The 19490-nt window shown below is 35.5% G+C and overlaps 1 protein-coding gene across 3 annotated transcripts; it reads right to left on the reverse strand.

The window, feature by feature from the left end:
- Positions 1-1614: 1614 nt before the first annotated feature.
- Positions 1615-7436, reverse strand: LOC141586836 (protein DETOXIFICATION 16-like). 3 transcript variants are annotated; one of them, XM_074408218.1, is made up of 10 exons: positions 7397-7436; positions 6976-7003; positions 6274-6552; positions 5641-6185; positions 5034-5120; positions 4865-4921; positions 4482-4720; positions 3296-3414; positions 3115-3201; positions 1615-2372 (listed from the first exon to the last, which is right to left on the reverse strand). In XM_074408218.1, the coding sequence occupies exons 3-10, from the start codon at positions 6529-6531 to the stop codon at positions 2328-2330; spliced, it is 1437 nt and encodes a 478-aa protein (XP_074264319.1). In that variant the 5' UTR covers positions 6532-6552; positions 6976-7003; positions 7397-7436; the 3' UTR covers positions 1615-2327. The 3 variants fall into 3 exon arrangements, with proteins under 3 accessions (XP_074264319.1, XP_074264320.1, XP_074264321.1); XM_074408219.1 differs by having other exon boundaries at positions 6274-6626; positions 7397-7426; XM_074408220.1 differs by having other exon boundaries at positions 6274-6599; positions 7397-7423.
- Positions 7437-19490: the final 12054 nt, after the last annotated feature.

The following is a 19490-nucleotide window of genomic DNA, read 5'->3' on the forward strand; positions in this document are numbered from 1 at the left end:
TGGTTTCCTTGGTCTTCGATCTTGGCCTCCGTTTGTCTTCGATCTTGGACTGACTTGACTTAGGCCCAATAACTTTATTCTTTTATTCTCAGGCCCACATACCCTTAAATTAATAAATTTAGTACCCTGACTAAATTAGGCACCAACAGGGTCAGAAGTCAGCTGAGATCGAGATTATTCATGGTTGAGAAAGAAGTGGCTGAGAATGACACTCACATTGTTTCGGGTACCTTTTCTATAAATCTTAAACCTTCTTTTATATTATTTGATTCAGGGGCAACTCATTCATTTGTATCTTGTGAGCATGCCAAGTACTTAGAGCTAAATAACCCAATTCTTATAATGATAAAGTGGTAATACCTTGGGGAGAGTCCATAAGATGTACTAAAATGTATTTTCTCCATTCAACCCAACTCTACCACTTTACTTTTTCACGTTTGTCAACGCGTGTTTTACGCGGTAAATATCGTTAGCTACGTACTTGCAAAAATTATAAAAGTTAGATATTTTTAGTGTACTCATAAAGACGAGTCAAATAAGATCCCACATGAATATATTTTTACTTATGTATTGAGAGAAATTGAAATTGAATGCTCATTTGTGAATAATGTACAAAATAGAAAGTGGTAGAGTGGAGTTGAATGGAGGAAGTATAAATATGTTAAAATTAAGATTGGTGATGTGGTATTTTCAGTATATTTGATTGAGTTTCATGTAGGAGGTTTTGAAATTATCCTTGGGAGGGATTGGTTGATTAAACATAGAGCTTTTATAGATTGTTTCTCTTTGAAGGGACCTAAAGGGGTGAAAGTGTCTTATAGGGGTTTTATGATCAAGCCAAAGATGAAATTTATAAATGCGGTAACCCTAAAGTCTTACCTACGAAAGGGATGTCAAATATATCTAGCAGATGTTGTCACAAATATATCTTTGAAGGGACCTAATGATTTCAATGACGTCATCAAATACTAACAGATGTTGTCACAGATGATACTACTAGGTGCGCCTCGTGCATTCTAAGTAATATATCACATGTATTTTTTATTGTTGCTTAGAGATTCCTAATTCTATTGGAATTCAGTTTGGATTTGATTTTGTGAAGAGATTTGTCACTTTTACGTAGTTGTTAGAGATTAAAATAATTTGTAAAACTCATAAAGGCCCGTAGTGTTTTGTATTTAATTGAAAACTAGTGGTGCCTGTGACAATGAAAAAACTAATTGCATACTATAATTACGCCACTTGATGTTATACAACTGATATGATTACTATTGAATGACAAAGCTTTTATGCTAAAAACACTAAAAATTGACCAGTAATCAACTACACCAACCACGCAATTTTATTTCATCAATTATTCAACATAGTTTGACTACTATTTAATCAACTTAGGTATATATTTTACATATGATCCTAATGGAAGCCCCATGCATCGCACAGGTTTTCCAACTAGTATTTCGTTAAAATCAGACACAAAATCAAATACCGTTTTCAAAACTTCAAATTTTCCGTCAGTAACCACAAATCGAATAGAAATCTTCGTCATCGAATTGCTAATTATCGTCGACAATATTAATCAACTTCCCCCAAACACGTCAACTTACAACGTTTAACTAATCGAAACGTTAAATTAATCAAATTAAACATGTTGAAACAAAGTTAAACAAATCGTATTAAACGAATCAAAAACGTCGTTAAACTAATTCGACCAATCGAACCAAAACTCGTCAAACTAATCGATTTAAAAAAGAAACAGAGGAACGGAATGAGGAGTACTAGTTTGACTTAAACGAATTGAATAAATCATGACTTGACCAAATCTAATGAATCAAACATGGAGTAGCAGCAACAAATCAAACTTGGGTCAACGAAGCAGCAGCAGCAGCAGCAGCACACAATCATGCAGCGACCACCGTCCGAGCAAGAAACATAAAGAGGGGGGATGGTGGAATCACCGCGTCCAACCTTAGGGATCTCGACAGCACCCGTTGACGAGGTCGTATAACTACTAAAAATCACGAGCCATCATTCTGACCAATCCTTGCTAATGCCAAACCATCATTGGCTCATCCACTCACATGTAACTGATGTACGCATCCAGGCGCATGATGAGATCAAATTTTGTTCCTTTTAGAAGTTACCTTCTTCATACTTAAATCACTTGTTTATTTTTTTAGATTCTTTGTTAGCGGTATTTTAAATCAAAGACTTGAAAAAAAGATTTGAACGGAGGGAGGAGTATTTCTTAGTGTAGTATAGTACTGCTATTTTGAACAAAGTTGCACCTCGGCTGATGGTTTCGGAGTAATCCACACTCCACACCAAAATCACGAGCCATCATTCTGACCAATCCTTGCTAATGCCTTCCTTCCCTACAAATCAAGTAACACAAAACTCACACACAAAATTATGAGCCAACATTCTGATCATGTTTTTCTTCTCTCTTTTGTTAATTTCTAATGCATTATAGGTTATGTCTTTTGGTAAGATAAGGTAAGAAAATCTCTATTTAGAGATTACACTCTAAATTAGAAAAAGGACCAGCAACAATGACTCAACTATGGACTGACAAACCAAGGATGTCAATTGGGTAAGACACAATAATGTAGGCTTCCCAACACTCGTAACTCATATAAGAATCAATCCTCTTATCCATGGCGGATAAGAACCTAGCCTCGTATCCCCTCCCCTCTCATAAGTTTTCGAACTCTTACCCATGATTCTTTTTATATTCATCGGAGTCAGGCTGGTTCGATATCTAGCGAGCGCGGTCTATGTGGCAAGTCGGGTGAGTTTTTTTTTTTTAGTTTTGTTGGGTTTTGCCAACTCTATGTCCATCTTTTCTTATTAGACCCATTTTACCAAAGACCCAAATTTCAAAGACAAGAGGAAGGGAACAGGAGGAGAGGGAGAATTGACCATGACCAGAAATAGACTAATAGTTTCACAGCCATTCTTAAATGGGAGATGTTTAGAAATGTATTGGAGAAGAGAAAATAGTTTGCCTCTCTTTCCTTTTTATCCCTTCGGCTCCAAAGGTTTTTATCCAAACAAAAACGAAAGGCAACGTAGATTATTGATTATTATAAAGACAAAAGCATATACCATGAATACCTCTTTTTTCCAATCTGTCCACAAAACTATTGTGACAAGCACAACAACGGGGATACACAGCCCACATATAATCCCCAACCATAGTCCCTGCATAAAACAAAGGCGATCACTCAAAGTTGTTGTTTGCTAGTATTTACTTGCTGCAAAATGCAAACGAAGAAAGTGAACAAAAAGTCAATACCATGCCTCGGAGATGCAAAACAAAAGCGAATACCACTGCACATGGAATTGCAACAAAGTAATATGCCCCCAGATTTATAAAAGAGCACATTTTTTGCCATCCCAAGCCTCTTGCAGCTCCTGTAAATCGCACAACGTTAGCAATAAATTACCTGTAATATTTGTGAAAAAACAGCCTTTTAACGTATTACAAATTTACAATAAACTTCTATTCTCAATGCAATTTTCCGTATTTGTAGTTTCAACACAATGTAATCAAACTTAGTTTTAGTGTGGTTTCCATTAGTAAGAATAAAAACTGATACGTCAATTGGTCATGAAAAAAGATATGTCAGATTATGGCTATCCTGGGAGGGGCATATACTGAGGATAAATGGCTCAATGGACTTGAAAGTTATTCAGTGGCCAGGGGTTTTGAATGGCTCAGAACCAGATTTCCAAGAGTAAGATGGTGGCTTATTACTTGGAAGAACATGAACACTCCCAAGCACTCGTTAATTCATTGGTTATGTACGCACAACAGGCTGCCAGCAAATGATAGACTGATGCATTTGGGGAGCACAATAGATGACACTTGTTTCTCGCGTTCCATAGGGAAGGACGATCAGAATCATTTATTTTTCAGTTGCATATTCAGTAAAAAAAATGCATCACAGAACTGCAGAGAGTATTTAGACTGAACTTGCAGGGAGACTTGATCCAATGGCTCAAAAGAGGAGCAGGCAGAAATAAATTCAAGCGTAATGTCATAGGAGCCTGTTGTGTTGGATTATATTACATACTATGGATGACTAGGAATAAGGCCAGGGTGGATACTTATGTTCGCAGACCAGAGAAGATTGTTTGCAGTCTGATTCAACATGTTCTGGAACGAGCTAAGAGCAGGAACAAGGATGTGCTTTGTGCTAGGGATCAAAGTTAGATGCAAGATATTAGCTCTCAAATTAATCAATAGGATATAAGGAGCATGTTTGTATTTGGTTAGTTTGGTAGTTGAGTGTATTATGCTTGGTGATGGGTAATAGTTTTAATTACTCAATTGGATGTAATTGGTGACAGTTTGATTTAATGAAATGCTTACCTTTTACCAAAAAAAAAATAAGTAAAAACTGATAGCATCAAATTAGCGAGAAGCATACAGTACAAGTCTATGTAACAACATTCGAAAGAAAGAAAAGAATCTGAACCTGAAAGTACGCATTGAAATCCATCCAAGAAATCAGAGATAGCAAGTAGTAGCATCATCTTTGCCACATATTTGACCACTTTATCGTCCTTGCTATACAATTTCCCCCAAACATTGCGAACTAGTACAGTTATTACAGCGATTACTATGCCCTGTGACAGTGACATAATGACCATAACAAAGAGCGCTAGACGTGCTGCTCTCGGACGACCTGCCCCCAACTCGTTTGATACCCTTGTGCTACAAGTCCACAAAAATTTATATCAAAGTAAATGAGTTCAATGAAACTTTGCTATATGGACTACATGGTAATAATTTTATATTAGAGAAACGAGTTACTAGTATATGACAAAGATCAAGGCATTAGTATCCTACAATTCTTACCTAATAGCACCACCAAGGCCTACAGATATCATATACACTATCCAGCATGTGCTAAGACTGCAAAATGACAATGGTAAATGAATTGCTCCTAGTAGAGTATAGACTTAGTCTTAACAAAATGGTTTTAAATTGAAACACGGACGTAGTATAAAAGCAGAAAAACACAAACCTTATTGATAACACTGATGTCTCAACCTCGGGATTTGGCAAAAGACCTGCTAGAAGTACAACCATTTCGAACGACCAATACTCTAAGCTGAAAAACAGAATGAAAACAAATACTTCCTCCATTCAACTCCAAACTACCATAGTACACTTTTCACATTTGCCAACGCATGTTTTGCGCGGTAAATATCATTAGCTACGTATATGCAAAAATTATAAAAGTTACATATTTTTAATGTACTCGTAAAGACGAATCAAATAAGATCCCTCAAGAATATATTTTCACTTATATATTGAGAGAAAATTGCAATTGAAGATTCATTTGTGAATAGTATGCAAAAACCAATATGGTAGTTTGGAGTTGAATGGAGGAAGTACAAGCATATGTAAGTCACACATGTGACTATAGTTGACAGTTATAATGTCAACAATGACACTAACAAAGCCTTGAATCAAAATTCAATTAGAGCAGAGCCTGCTTAAAATTTAAAAGGTGCAGTAAAACAAGGGTTCCAAGGAGATCAACTGCAATAGTATTTCAACAAGATTGTACGAACCACAATAACAACGTCAACACTCCAACAAAATTGAAAGTTAGCAGAGTTGCGTACCATATCATAAATGTGGACGGGATAGCAAGCTTAATAAAGCTCCATATATCACGAAAGGCTTCCCTAGTAAACCCCGTCCAAGTTTTCATCCAGGCAGGAGAGAATTTCAAGTAGGCTACTAGCAATAAGAAGTTAATCCAATAAGATATAACATTTGCTAAAGCTGCTCCTTTGATTCCAAGTCCAAGTTTGAAGACAAGTATCCAACACAGCAAAACATGAAAAGCAGCTGTGAGGCCAGCCGTAAACATCATTGGAAATACAATATTTTGAGTTTGAAAAAATCGGGTGAGGCATTGAAGCAACGCATAGCCAAAGAGGCTTGGGATCATCCAACGGTTGTAAGTTCCAGCTCCTGTTGCTATCTCATGGTTTTGGTGACATAAGATGAGAATATGACTAGTATAATACCAAACTAGTGCTAATGGAATGCTGAAGACGAGAAGAACCAACATGGCCCGTTGAGTGTAAATCCCTAGCATGTCATATTGTTTGGCTCCGTAGGACTGTCCACAAAGGGTCTCCAATGCACTTGACATACCAACCTGCGAGTCACAATTATATTTGTATAGTACATTGTGATTAATTTATCAATTACAGCCTTAGGTAATTAATGAAAGAAAGAGAAGTTACCAAAACATAGAAACCGGTGACGGAGGCAAAAGAAGTGGCAAGAGAAGCACTAGAGAGTTGAAGTTCGCCGAGGTGACCGACAAACATGACGGAGATGACTTGTATGCAGTACTGTAATATAGTAACCGCTATCAATGGTCCAGCTAACCATAGTTGCCTCTTCCCTTCTTTTATCATCTCATCCCTACTTCCATAATACCACCGCCCCTTGTTACTTTCTCCCCATTCCATTTCTGTTACAATATACCCTGACCTCATCTCTATCTCCCGTATCCCTTCCTTTTTACGCCGAAAAACCGTTTTATACAGAAGATTAAATGTTGTCACTGCATGCAATAAAAACTGTTGTATGACTGGAAATATTTAAATGGAACAGAGAAATTACAGAGTATAAGTAAAAAAAACAAGTAGAGTATTTGGTATCAGTCACCATTGTTAAAATCCGAGATCAAATACAACAGGATTTCATTAACAATGGTAAACCTAACTAAAATCACATAACAAAACAGAATCACATTACAAAATCATAAGTTTGGTCGATTTCATTGGCACAAAAGGCAAATCATGAATATTTCTAGAATACAAAACATATGTCAAACAAAGTCACAAATCATGAATCAGGGTTTCATCACAATTTATCAAAATATTGAATTGATCGATAGAACTAATTAAAGAGAAAACGTTAAAAAAACCGGGGGTAACCTGAGCGCTTGCGAAGTTGTAGTTGAGACTCAGGTGCTGTTTGGCCTTGCTTATGGAAAATGACTTTTCCTTTTTAAAAGGAGTTTATTTACAAGTTACTTTTCGGAAAAGTTTTAGTTGTTTGGCCATACTTTTGTAAAAGCGGTTTCTCATAAAATTTACATGTTTGGCCTAACTACTTTAATACAACTTTGGTTTGCTTATTTGGTTCTTTATGTAAAAACTAACTTTGGTTTGCTTATTTGGTTCTTTATGTAAAAACTAGAAGTAGAAGTAGGAAATATCTACTTCTCCTTTTGGGGGTGAATAATCAGCTTTTAACTTCTCGGAATCACTTTTAAAACTCTCTAATTTACCATGTTTGGCCAAACTACTACTTTTTCAATTACAAAAGCATTTTTTAAGCTTGGCCAAACAGCACCTTAACTCTTGAGACTTTAGTTACCAATATTTTAAAGGATTATTTCAAGGGGTTAATCTAAATTATAGGAATCCTTTTTATATCTTACTCCCTCCATTCAACTTTTATCACCCCACTTCAATATAATACCCGTACATAAATTGGAGAAATAGGGTGATAATTGTTGAATGGAGGGAGTATATTTTATATCTATCTATATTATTAAAGTAAACTTTCTATCTATCTATATTTATCTACATTATTAAAGGAAGCTTTTTTTCGAGCGATTATAGAGACTCCAACTTTTACGAAATACTAAAGAGTTCTAAAAATTTGAATTTGCATTTAAATAATAGAGTTTGTAGAATTACGAAATACTAAAGTGCTAAAAATTTGAATTTGCATTTAAATAATAGAGTTTGTAGAATTGATGACTTCAAAGTTTGGATGATAACAGATAAATTTTATTTTAATAAATAAATAATGTATTAACAATAGCTGCGTTCATAAAAGTTTATTAGTGCTATTTGTATAGGACTGACACGCCTAGAATGTCGCAATAAAAGACGGCCAAATTAACAATTTATATACCACAAAGCATACTAATTAACACTAATTCTAAACTAGTAGAGTAGTAAGCAAGGGATCGAACCCAAGAGAAGGGGGGTTTTGCAATGGTGTAATCAATAGAGCAATTAGAACAATTGTAACAAACTAAACAACAAGTATGTAAAAAGGAGGGGTTTTGGTTTGGTTTTCAAGGACAAGTATGGAATTGAATATATTACAATATGTTACAAGATACCAACTCATGTCCATCCCACACTTAAATCTTCACTTTGTCCCCAAAGTGTGAGGTGAACACCCTAAACTCACTCAAGAGTGTGAGCTTGAGGCACCTCCATGTTCCGGAGGTCCTGTTAGTTATTTAGACCAAATTAATACTCATCTTATGATATTAAAATTGCAAATTAATTTAAAGTGGTCTAAATCTACATGCATGAAAATAAAAAGTATAAAAGATGGTTTTAAACCATCTTAAGACAAAAATTCCTTACATTGCTATAAGGCAAATATGGGCACTACAAAGGTCTCCTACCTTTATAGTTCTTGAGCTATTCAACTATGGATGATCCTCCAAGAACACCAATTACCAATATAGGTAATCTCCTTTGGTGGCACCCAAGATTAACCCAAAATACTACTAAAATTAATAACTAGTTAATAGTAGTAGTAACCTTGTAATTGTATATTTGATGTACTAATTAATATTATTACTTTGATAATATTATTAGTTAGTTTTTATATGTGTTTTAAGATGAAAATGATGAACAAAATAAGAAGAAAAGTTGGTCTTCAAAGAGGATGATGAAAACCGGTTTTGGCAACTAACAAAGACCAAGTTTTTTCTTCTAATTTTTCCAACTTATGAATGAGGTGAATATTGGTGTATTTATAGGTAAATGTGGGAGACAAATCATTGTGGAAAAACCATCTAAATAGACACATGTATGCCCTTATAAAAACCGAAACATGTGGATTACTTATGGTCCATTTCGGTTTTCGACATTTGCCCCACAAATGCTTATAAGTCTTATATTTAATTATCTTATATAATTAAATATTAATTTAATTATTTAACCCTTAAATAATATAAATTAACTACCAATGACTACTTAACTATTAAGTAATCATAAGACCATATTATCAACATACAATGTGTCAATATTAACTCATTTAGCTAATTTTACAACCTCTTGTAAAATATAATAGCTAATTGATTCTACCTCAAAACATATACACATATCGTATAAAATTAATTAATTAACAATTAATTAATAAATTCTAATCATTTATTATTTAAATATCTCATAATTAAATAATAAATCTCTTTGTCCCGAGTTCATAACCCGTCATCAAATAATACATTTATGTGACTAACTAAGAGTCAAATAATACAAGGAATTAATTATCTCGTATCTCATACAAACAATTAATTTATTCTATTTGGGCGTCATCCTATAGGTGTGACCTAAAGGGATCAGCTGATCACCGCCGTCACACGACAGTAATGTCAAACTCTAGTCAGCCAATCATTACCGATTAACGACGATCAGCTGACAAATAAATAAATAAATCCCTGATATTCCTTTTACGAGATTTAATATGTAAACGCACTTATTGTGGAGGACACTACTCCAACAATCTCCCACTTGTCTGACATAAGTGTGCGTTACCAATTCTCTTGTCCAATAATATCTCCCACTCAATGCAAGATGTCTTTCAGGTCGTTCTTGCACGTGATCATATCATAAAGTGGTTTCCTCGATCAAGAGAATGACTGTCTGACCGGATAATCTACTATAGATCTCATCCGAGCGTGGCCACGCATTCACAGTCATCTCTCCTCGAGTGGCCTTGAGATAAAATATGACTTAAAAGGACAATCCTGTTGACCTATTTTCTTCCTTCGATACAGATCAGAATGACCCAGTAAATGCTCATCGGCCTCCTTTTACGGTGCAAGCTAGAACAAAAACCAAAGCCACCGGAAAACCGTACCAACTCAGACAAATAGTCACCAGTCTAAAGAATTGACTCGGAGGAATAAATAGAAGTCCTCGCCACGACCTAGCAACAAAAGGACTCTATAAACGGTCACTGTCCGACAAATTGTCTCACAATATGCCTATGTAATCGACCAGTCATTACTATGACCATATGACAGTCGAACCTGTCATCTATCGCCTTACAATCTAGTCACTCCGAGACGTCACCTCATTAAGTAACTAGGGACAAAATACAATGTTAACCCAGTTCACTTAATAGGGTTCGACATTGTCTTTACAACCTATTTGGAGAAAACAAAGTATATAAATTCAGACAAAAACTGAATAAAACGATAAATGCAACTTATCATATATGAAATAATAAATACAATATTTTTATTATTACATATCATATAATTTACAACAGTTCTGGCAGTCGTCTCAACCCCATCGAAACTACATGACTATCATGTTTAGCTTGAGACAAAGGTTTGGTTAAAGGATCAGCGATGTTGTCATGTCTCTGACCTTACAAACTGTAATTTCTTTCCTTTCGATTAAATCTCTAATTACATGAAATTTCCTAAGTACATGTCTAGACTTGTTACTAGACTTGGGCTCTTTTGCTTGAAAAATAGCCCCACTGTTATCACAATACAAAGTGATAGGATCCTCGGCGGTCGGAACTACTTTCAGTCCCTCTAAAAATTGCCTAATCCAAACAGCTTCTTTTGCGGCTCGTGAGGTGCAATGTACTCACTTCCGTTGTAGAATCAGCAGTCACAGACTCCTTGAAACTTCTCCAGCAAACCGCTCCTCCGTTCAACAAAAAGACAAAACCAGCCTGGGATTTCAAATCATCTCTATCGGTTTGGAAACTGGCATCCGTATAACCTCTTATACGTAATTCAGATTCTCCTCCAAACACTAAGAATGAATCTTTAGTCCTTCTCAAGTACTTCAGAATATTCTTGACGGCTATCCAGTGACTCTCACCGGAGTTTTCGAAAACGACTCGTCATACTCAAAGCATACGAGACATCGTGACGAGAACACATCATAGCATACATGATCGATCCAATAGCGGAAGCATAGGGAATCGATTTCATGCGTTCAATATCCTTAGGCTCGTGAGGACACGTGACTTACTCAAAGTGATCCCACTGCCCATAGGTAGAAAACCTCTCTTGGAGTTTTTCATATTGAATCGGTCAAGAATCTTATCGATATAGGCTTCTTGACTCAATGCTAATATCCTTTTGGATCTATCCCTATAGATCCGGATACCCAAGATGCGCTGAGCTTCTCCCAAATCTTTCATTTAGAAGTGATTTCCCAACCACTTCTTAACAGAAGCAAGCATATCAACATCATTCCCAATGAGTAATATGTCGTCCACATAAAGAAGTAAGAAAACAACTTTACTCCCACTAAACTTCATGTATAAACATGGTTCCTCAACACTTCGAGAAAAACCATTCTGTTTAATAACATGATCAAAACGATGATTCCAACTCCTTGACGCTTGCTTAAGACCATAAATGGATCTCTTAAGTTTGCATACTTTATTAAGATTTTTAGGATCCACAAAACCCTCAGGTTGTGTCATGAACACTTCCTCTTCCAGAAACCCGTTCAGGAAAGCGGTTTTGACATCCATTTGCCATATCTCATAATCATGAAATGCAGCAATCGCTAACATTATCCGAACAGATCTAAGCATAGCAACTGGTGCAAAAGTTTCATCATAGTGTAAACCATGAACCTGAGTGAAACCTTTTGCAACCAATCTAGCTTTGTAGACATCTTTATGTCCATCCATGCCGATTTTAATCTTGAATATCCACTTACACTGAAGAGGTCGAACATCTTTAGGTAAGTCAACCAGGTCCCATACCTGATTATCGTACATGGAATCTATTTCGGAATGCATGGCTTCGAGCCATAGCTTAGAGTCAGAACTCATAATAGTTGCTTTATAGGTATTGGGTTCATCACTTTCTAAAAGTAAAACCTCATAGTCACCATCTTCCTCGATAATACCAAGGTATCTATCAGGCTGGCGACTAACCCTTTCTGACCTCCTAGGTTCAGAAGGAACAATAACTGATTCAGACGTAGAAGAAACATCTTCCTGTATTGTCATATCAGTTTGTGGCTCTTGAACTTCGTCAAGTTCAAATTTTCTCCCACTCTATCTTCTAGAAATAAACTCTTTTTCTAGAAAGACAACTTCACGAGCTACAAACACTTTGTTCTCGTTACTATTGTAGAAGTAATATCCACAAGTTTCCTTAGGGTAGCCTACAAAAATACACTTTTCAGAACGAGGTGCAAGCTTATCGTCAGACTTACTCTTGACATAAGCATCACAACCCCATACTTTCATGTATCGCAGATTCGGGACTTTCCCTTTCCATATCTCATATGGAGTTTTGTCAGTTGCTTTAGTGGGACTTTTATTAAGTGATTGTACAGCAAATAAAATGGCAAAACCCCAGAATGACTTAGGTAACTCTGTTTGACTCATCATCGATCGAACCATATCTAATAAAGTTCGATTCCTCCTTTCAGCCACACCATTTAATTGTGGTGTGCCAGGAGGAGTTAACTGAGATACAATACCGCAGTTTATAAGGTGATCTTTAAAGTCATTGCTTAAATATTCCCCACCACGATCTGATCGTAATGCTTTAATCTTCTTATTTAATTGGTTTTCTACTTCATTCTGAAACTCTTTGAACTTATCAAAAGCTTCACTTTTATACCTCATTAAGTAGATATACCCATATCTACTCATGTCATCGGTAAAAGTAATGAAATAGTCATAATTACCTCTAGCAGTGACTGTCATTGGGCCACAAACATCGGTATGTATTAAACCCAATAACTCACTAACTCGAGATCCTTTTCCTAGAAAAGGTGAACGAGTCATCTTGCCAAGAAGACAAGATTCGCATGTACCAAATGATTCGAAATCAAAAGGTTTAATTACACCAGTCGACACTAGTCTTTTAATGCGCTTCTCGTTAATGTGTCCTAAGCGACAATGCCATAAATAAGATTGATCGGGATCACTTGTTTTGAGTCTTTTATTATCTAAATGATAAACATCGTTGCAAGTATCTAGAATATAAATACCATTGATTGAAATAGCTTGACTATATACGATCCCATTAAGAGAAAAAGTGCAACACTTGTCTTTAATTACAAAGGAAAACCCTTCTGTGTCTAACACAGATACGGATATTATATTTCTAGATAACGTTGGTACAAAATAACAATTATTAAGATGTAACTCCAACCCCGAAGCTAAACTTAGTACATAAGTTCCTACAGAGACGGCAGCTACTTTAGACCCGTTTCCCATTCGGAGATCGACATCACCCTTATTTAGCTTTCTTATGCTTTTTAGGCCATGCAAATGATTACACAAGTGAGAACCACAACAAGTATATAATACCCAAGTTGTATTTGAAGCATAATTTATGTCTATCATAAAAGATTCAGTTGAGAAATTACATGTCGGCTTCACAATGCCAGCTTTTATGTCATCCAGGTACTTTGTACAATTACGTCTCCAATGTCCCTTGTTATTACAATAATTACAAGTATCTTTAAGAGGATTACCCTTTATAGATTTTTGCTTGGTAGAGCAATTCGCAATTGCTTTACCTTTGCCCTCCACCTGAACGGGCTTCTTACCTGCGTTCCTCTTAAACTGCTTCTTCCCCTTCACGTTAATCGCAAGCACATCTTTCCTCGTACTCCCACTCAATCCCATATCCTTCTCTGCTTGCACAAGCAGAGAATGGAGCTCATGTAAACTCTTTCTCATGTTTGTCATATTGTAATTTACTCTAAATTGGGTAAATCCCTTGACGTGCGAGAGAGAGTGGAGCACTCGGTCCACCGCAAGTTCGTCGGGGATCTTGCATCCCAACCCCTCTAAAGTTTCCACGTACTCAATCATTTTAAGTACGCGTGAACTTACAGGTTGATCATCTTTGAGGTTATCCTCAAAGAAACGAACAGCGGTGTCATACTGAATTATTCTCGGGGCTTGAGAAAACATAGTAGAAAGCCTCGAGAATACTTCATGTGCATCGCGAAACTTGACACATTGCCTTTGTAAAGCAGGATCCATTGAAAAAATCACAACATTTTTTATTGCAGCGGATTCCTTTTGATAATTTGAAAAAGCCTCCCTTACATCGGACCGGCCCTAGTACTAGGCGAAGGGGAGAGGGATCGACAAGGTAGCGTAATTTTCCATCACTGCAGCCTAATCGGTTGTTCCTCCCAATCTTTAAAATTACTACCGTCGGCTTTTAATACATATTTGTCCATAAAAGAACGTAGCCATGAATCTCTAGCTATGGTGGCGGTTTCACTAGTAGAAGTCATCGTGATTACTACAAAGGAAATAAAGGAAAGATTAACATTGATCGTCTAGAAATATTTAACTTGTGAAACTATTTAACAAGTTCCCATTTATATAATGATCTCCCACTGAATTATATAAATGATTCCAAGATCCAATTTTATATAAACTTGGGCACGGTGGACCGATTCAACCCATATTTATATAAATTTGGTGAGTCAACATTTTGACTGATTCTACTACTAGAACTCTTGGTTGACGGATTTTCTTAAAATCTATCTTTTAGCCCCAGAATAAATATGGGCACGGTGGACCGATTCAACCCATATTTATCCCGTTGAGTCCAACCAATTTTCACGCGTAATAACTTTTATTACCCTACTTACCCAATGTAAAAGAGTGTACCTCGGTGATCTGAACCTACCTCTAATGAAGAAGGGATTCATAGGTGCTATTATTTGGTAAGGCTTAATCTCAATTTTAAACAAATGTGAGAGATATTATCAATTTAATTGTCTATCACTTTTAAGTGAACAAAATTAGTGAATGCTAGACGATTAAATCGATAACAACAAAAAATAAAACATGTAGTGACGATTTGGCATGAATGCATAGAAGAATTAAAACAAACAAGTCCTAATATGGCCACCTAGTTAATCTAATTAACTAAAATTATTACACTTCGGAAACCAACTCCTTGGTCCCTTGAGTCTTCATAAATTGGCCTCCTTCTTTAGGATTTCGGAACGCCTTTCCGAAAACACCGTCTTCATGAAAACTCCGTCTTTAGAAGCTTCATCTAATTACTAATAATTAAATTACATAACAATACCCTATTATACAATTTGTAATAAAATTAAAATAAAACTATTAATTAATTACAAATTAGGCGATGCGAAATCACAATTAATTACAAAACAAGTCGATATTCCCTTACATTTCGGGAAATACCAACTTCTACCTATGGCCATATTAGGAAAAAATACATAATTCTAAAAAAACATTCATCTAAATAAATAATAAAATGCATTATGAAAAATGACATGCCAAATCGTCTAACTTACCAACAACGATCATTTGAGCTTGCTTTGACGGAATTTTTTACCAATAAAAAATTCATAATCAATTCTTAAAACACTTTTAAGACTTACTCATCATTCTAATCTGGTCTAATATCAAAATAATTATTCTCAACAATTATCTTGAATTTATATGGGAATTAAAAACACAATTGTGACAAAAAATGTGATAATAATTCAAAATTATCATACAAAAATTCCATTTATGATAAAACTTTATGGAAAAATTAATTTCAAAACCATGAATATTCTGGTCTTACACCAAAAATTCCATGCAAGTGAAAATTTTTGTTTTTGAAATTTATTTAAAACGATTTCACAATTTAATCGGTAAAGCGATAATTTTTACGATTTAATTCTAAATCAAACCATAAAAATTGAAATGACTTAAAATAAAATTTAGTATATTTTAGAACAATTTCCAGGAGCTAAAAATTCAGAAATTTCGAGCCCTAAAGTTAAATCAATATTTATTTACAAAATAACCATTATTTACCCATTTTAATCAAATAAAAATCAATAAACTACCTAAATTAATCACATTAACCTAAAGTATCTACTTATCTCATAAATAGAATATGCATGTAGTTATTTATAAATAAATATGCATAAAATTAATATGCAATCAATTTTAATTAACTCTGAATTAATTTTAATGCATTTTTACTCAATTTTATGCCAATTTAAGTTATAAAAAGTGGAAAAATTTAACAAAAATCAAATTTTCGTCCCATATCATCCTGAGACCAGATTATTTACATGCAAGACTATATTATGTGATAAAACTAAGTTTAGTAACATAATATCAATTTTATTAATTTATCTCATAAATTACTAAAATCGTCTTAAGACAACATGCATGTATTTAACAATGCTCTGATACCACTTGTTAGTTATTTAGACCAAATTAATACTCATCTTATGATATTAAAATTGCAAATTAATTTAAAGTGGTCTAAATCTACATACATGCAAATAAAAAGTATAAAAGATGGTTTTAAACCATCTTAAGACAAAAATTCCTTACATTGCTATAAGGCAAATATGGGCACTACAAAGGTCTCCTACCTTTATAGTTCTTGAGCTATTCAACTATGGATGATCCTCCAAGAACACCAATTACCAATATAGGTAATCTCCTTTGGTGGCACCCAAGATTAACCCAAAATACTACTAAAATTAATAACTAGTTAATAGTAGTAGTAACCTTGTAATTGTATATTTGATGTACTAATTAATATTATTACTTTGATAATATTATTAGTTAGTTTTTATATGTGTTTTAAGATGAAAATGATGAACAAAATAAGAAGAAAAGTTGGTCTTCAAAGAGGATGATGAAAACCGGTTTTGGCAACTAACAAAGACCAAGTTTTTTCTTCTAATTTTTCCAACTTATGAATGAGGTGAATATTGGTGTATTTATAGGTAAATGTGGGAGACAAATCATAGTGGAAAAACCATCTAAATAGACACATGTATGCCCTTATAAAAACCGAAACATGTGGACTACTTATGGTCCATTTCGGTTTTCGACATTTGCCCCACAAATGCTTATAAGTCTTATATTTAATTATCTTACATAATTAAATATTAATTTAATTATTTAACCCTTAAATAATATAAATTAACTACCAATGACTTCTTAACTATTAAGTAATCATAAGACCATATTATCAACATACAATGTGTCAATATTAACCCATTTAGCTAATTTTACAACCTCTTGTAAAATATAATAGCTAATTGATTCTACCTCAAAACATATATACATATCGTATAAAATTAATTAATTAACAATTAATTAATAAATTATAATCATTTATTATTTAAATATCTCATAATTAAATAATAAATCTCTTTGTCCCGAGTTCATAACCCGTCATCAAATAATACATTTATGTGACTAACTAAGAGTCAAATAATACAAGGAATTAATTATCTCGTATCTCATACAAACAATGAATTTATTCTATTTGGGCGTCATCCTATAGGTGTGACCTAAAGGGATCAGCTGATCACCGCCGTCACACGACAGTAATGTCAAACTCTAGTCAGCCAATCATTACCGATTAACGACGATCAGCTGACAAATAAATAAATAAATCCCTGATATTCCTTTTACGAGATTTAATATGTAAACGCACTTATTGTGGAGGACACTACTCAAACAGGTCCTCCTCTTCTTCTTAATTCTCTTCTTCTTCTAAATCTAGCCATTTCGGCCCTTGTTTCTTTAACCTTAGTCTCATCATACCCTTGGTATTGGGTGGGGAATTGTTGCATGTATTGAGCATTCATGGCCGCCACCATCTCAAAAGTTGCGTTTGAAGTATAACGCATCTCTTCCAAATCCTCTTGGTAGTGGTGGTAGCGGTTTTCGGCGATTCCCCATCGATCATTCTCCGTAAGTTGCATTTGAGAAAGGGTAGACTCAAGGTTTGTGACACGGTTTGTGATGTTGGATTGCCATGTTTGGAAGGCCGAGTAGTTTAATTGAGGATCCGTGAAAGGATATTGTTGTTGTTGTTCTTGTGGCATTTGGGGTGGAGTGAAATGGGGCTCATCAAACGGGGCATTAGGCATGGGTTCATCATATGGTGCATCATCATGTGGTATGTCACCAAAAGTCAAAGCCCCCCCACTTGTGGTTGCTCTCCACCCTCATCCTCATTTGGTTCAACTACTTGGGCTCTATCGACCCAAAGGTCCACAAACGCATCGTCTGGAGGCATATAGAAGTCTTGTGCACTCCCCCAATTCAAGGGTGAGTTAGGGGGACGGGGTAAGAACATGTAGTGCTTGTAGTTTTGCCCACCCATGCACCAAATTACCAAGGGGGTGATTTTGTCAACCACCTCAAGCATGTGTGCTTGCTTCAAGTAATGGAAGTCCATGAAACCACTACCATCAAGTTCATAAGCATTAGGTGGAATTGGTACACCCGTCTTTTCCACAATCAATTCAATCATGCCTTTAATGAAAATGGTCCCCTTTGGATCCTTTTGTAACTCAAGGCAACCGCTCACAAACAAGTCAACCCAATCCGGTATTCTCCTCCCTTCCGGGGTCATGGACCATAGGCATTGTATTTGTTGGTAGTTCATTTTTCTAGGTTCGGTCATGACCAAGAAGTTGGTGTTTATGTGGCGGCTTAGGAGGCGCAAAACCGGGTTGAGAATGGTGGTGTTCTTTGAGTTTCCATGTCTTACATCCCTCGTGATATCATTCCAAAAGGCACTCATCTTTTTTTGTCAAGGGTTTCTTTGATGGGGGCTTTGGTGATATGGAGGGCCTCTCTTACCTCATCATAAGTCAAGGTGTGGGTAAGGCGGCATGCCCGAAATTTGATCCCCGGGGTCTTGTCCCTTCCCAATTTCACTTTCTCCAAAGAAGAAAGAAACTCAAAGGTAACACCCCTTCGGGTGGGTGCGGCCAAGTTAGTGTAGGCCTCAAGTCCGACCTTTTCTAAGAGCATTCGGGCCATGGGAAGCATTCCCTACCCGATAAAAACGTTTTGGTCAAGGAATTTAGTTTGTGCTACGGTTGACACCGAAGCAAACTTCTTCCAATTTGTGAGGGCCTTGTCTCGGAGGCCCTCCTTACCCGAGTATTCATTCTCATCATAAGCCGAGGCTCTCTTGGGTCCTTTTGAGGAGGAAGCTTCGGTAGCTTTACTTTTGCCCATTGTATAACAATTATTTTTCAGAAAAACACAATTTTTGGAAATGATTTTTGGGTGAGGCAAAAGAACAAACATCTAATATGCACTACAAAAATGATGTGCTAATTAGTTATTTGTTAGAATTAAAACACCTCACAAGTTTAAAGATTGTTTAAGGACAAACTTGAACACAATTAAACAACCAAATTTCGATTTTGAAGCACACAAATTCGAAATTAAGGCAACTATGAATGACAAGGAGAAGAATAAGGTTTATACCTCCCTTTGATCCTTGTTTGTGTTGTTGGATGATGAATGCTAGTCAAGAACGCTTGAATTCGTCCCCTTAATCCAATTTGCAAACCCAAAAGTCTTCAAATCTTCAATCACTCGAAACCCTAAGTCGAAATTGTTGATGGCGTTGTGATTTTTTCTGCAA

The sequence above is a fragment of the Silene latifolia genome, chromosome 6 (genome assembly GCF_048544455.1).
Source record: "Silene latifolia isolate original U9 population chromosome 6, ASM4854445v1, whole genome shotgun sequence".
Lineage (NCBI taxonomy): Eukaryota > Viridiplantae > Streptophyta > Magnoliopsida > Caryophyllales > Caryophyllaceae > Silene > Silene latifolia.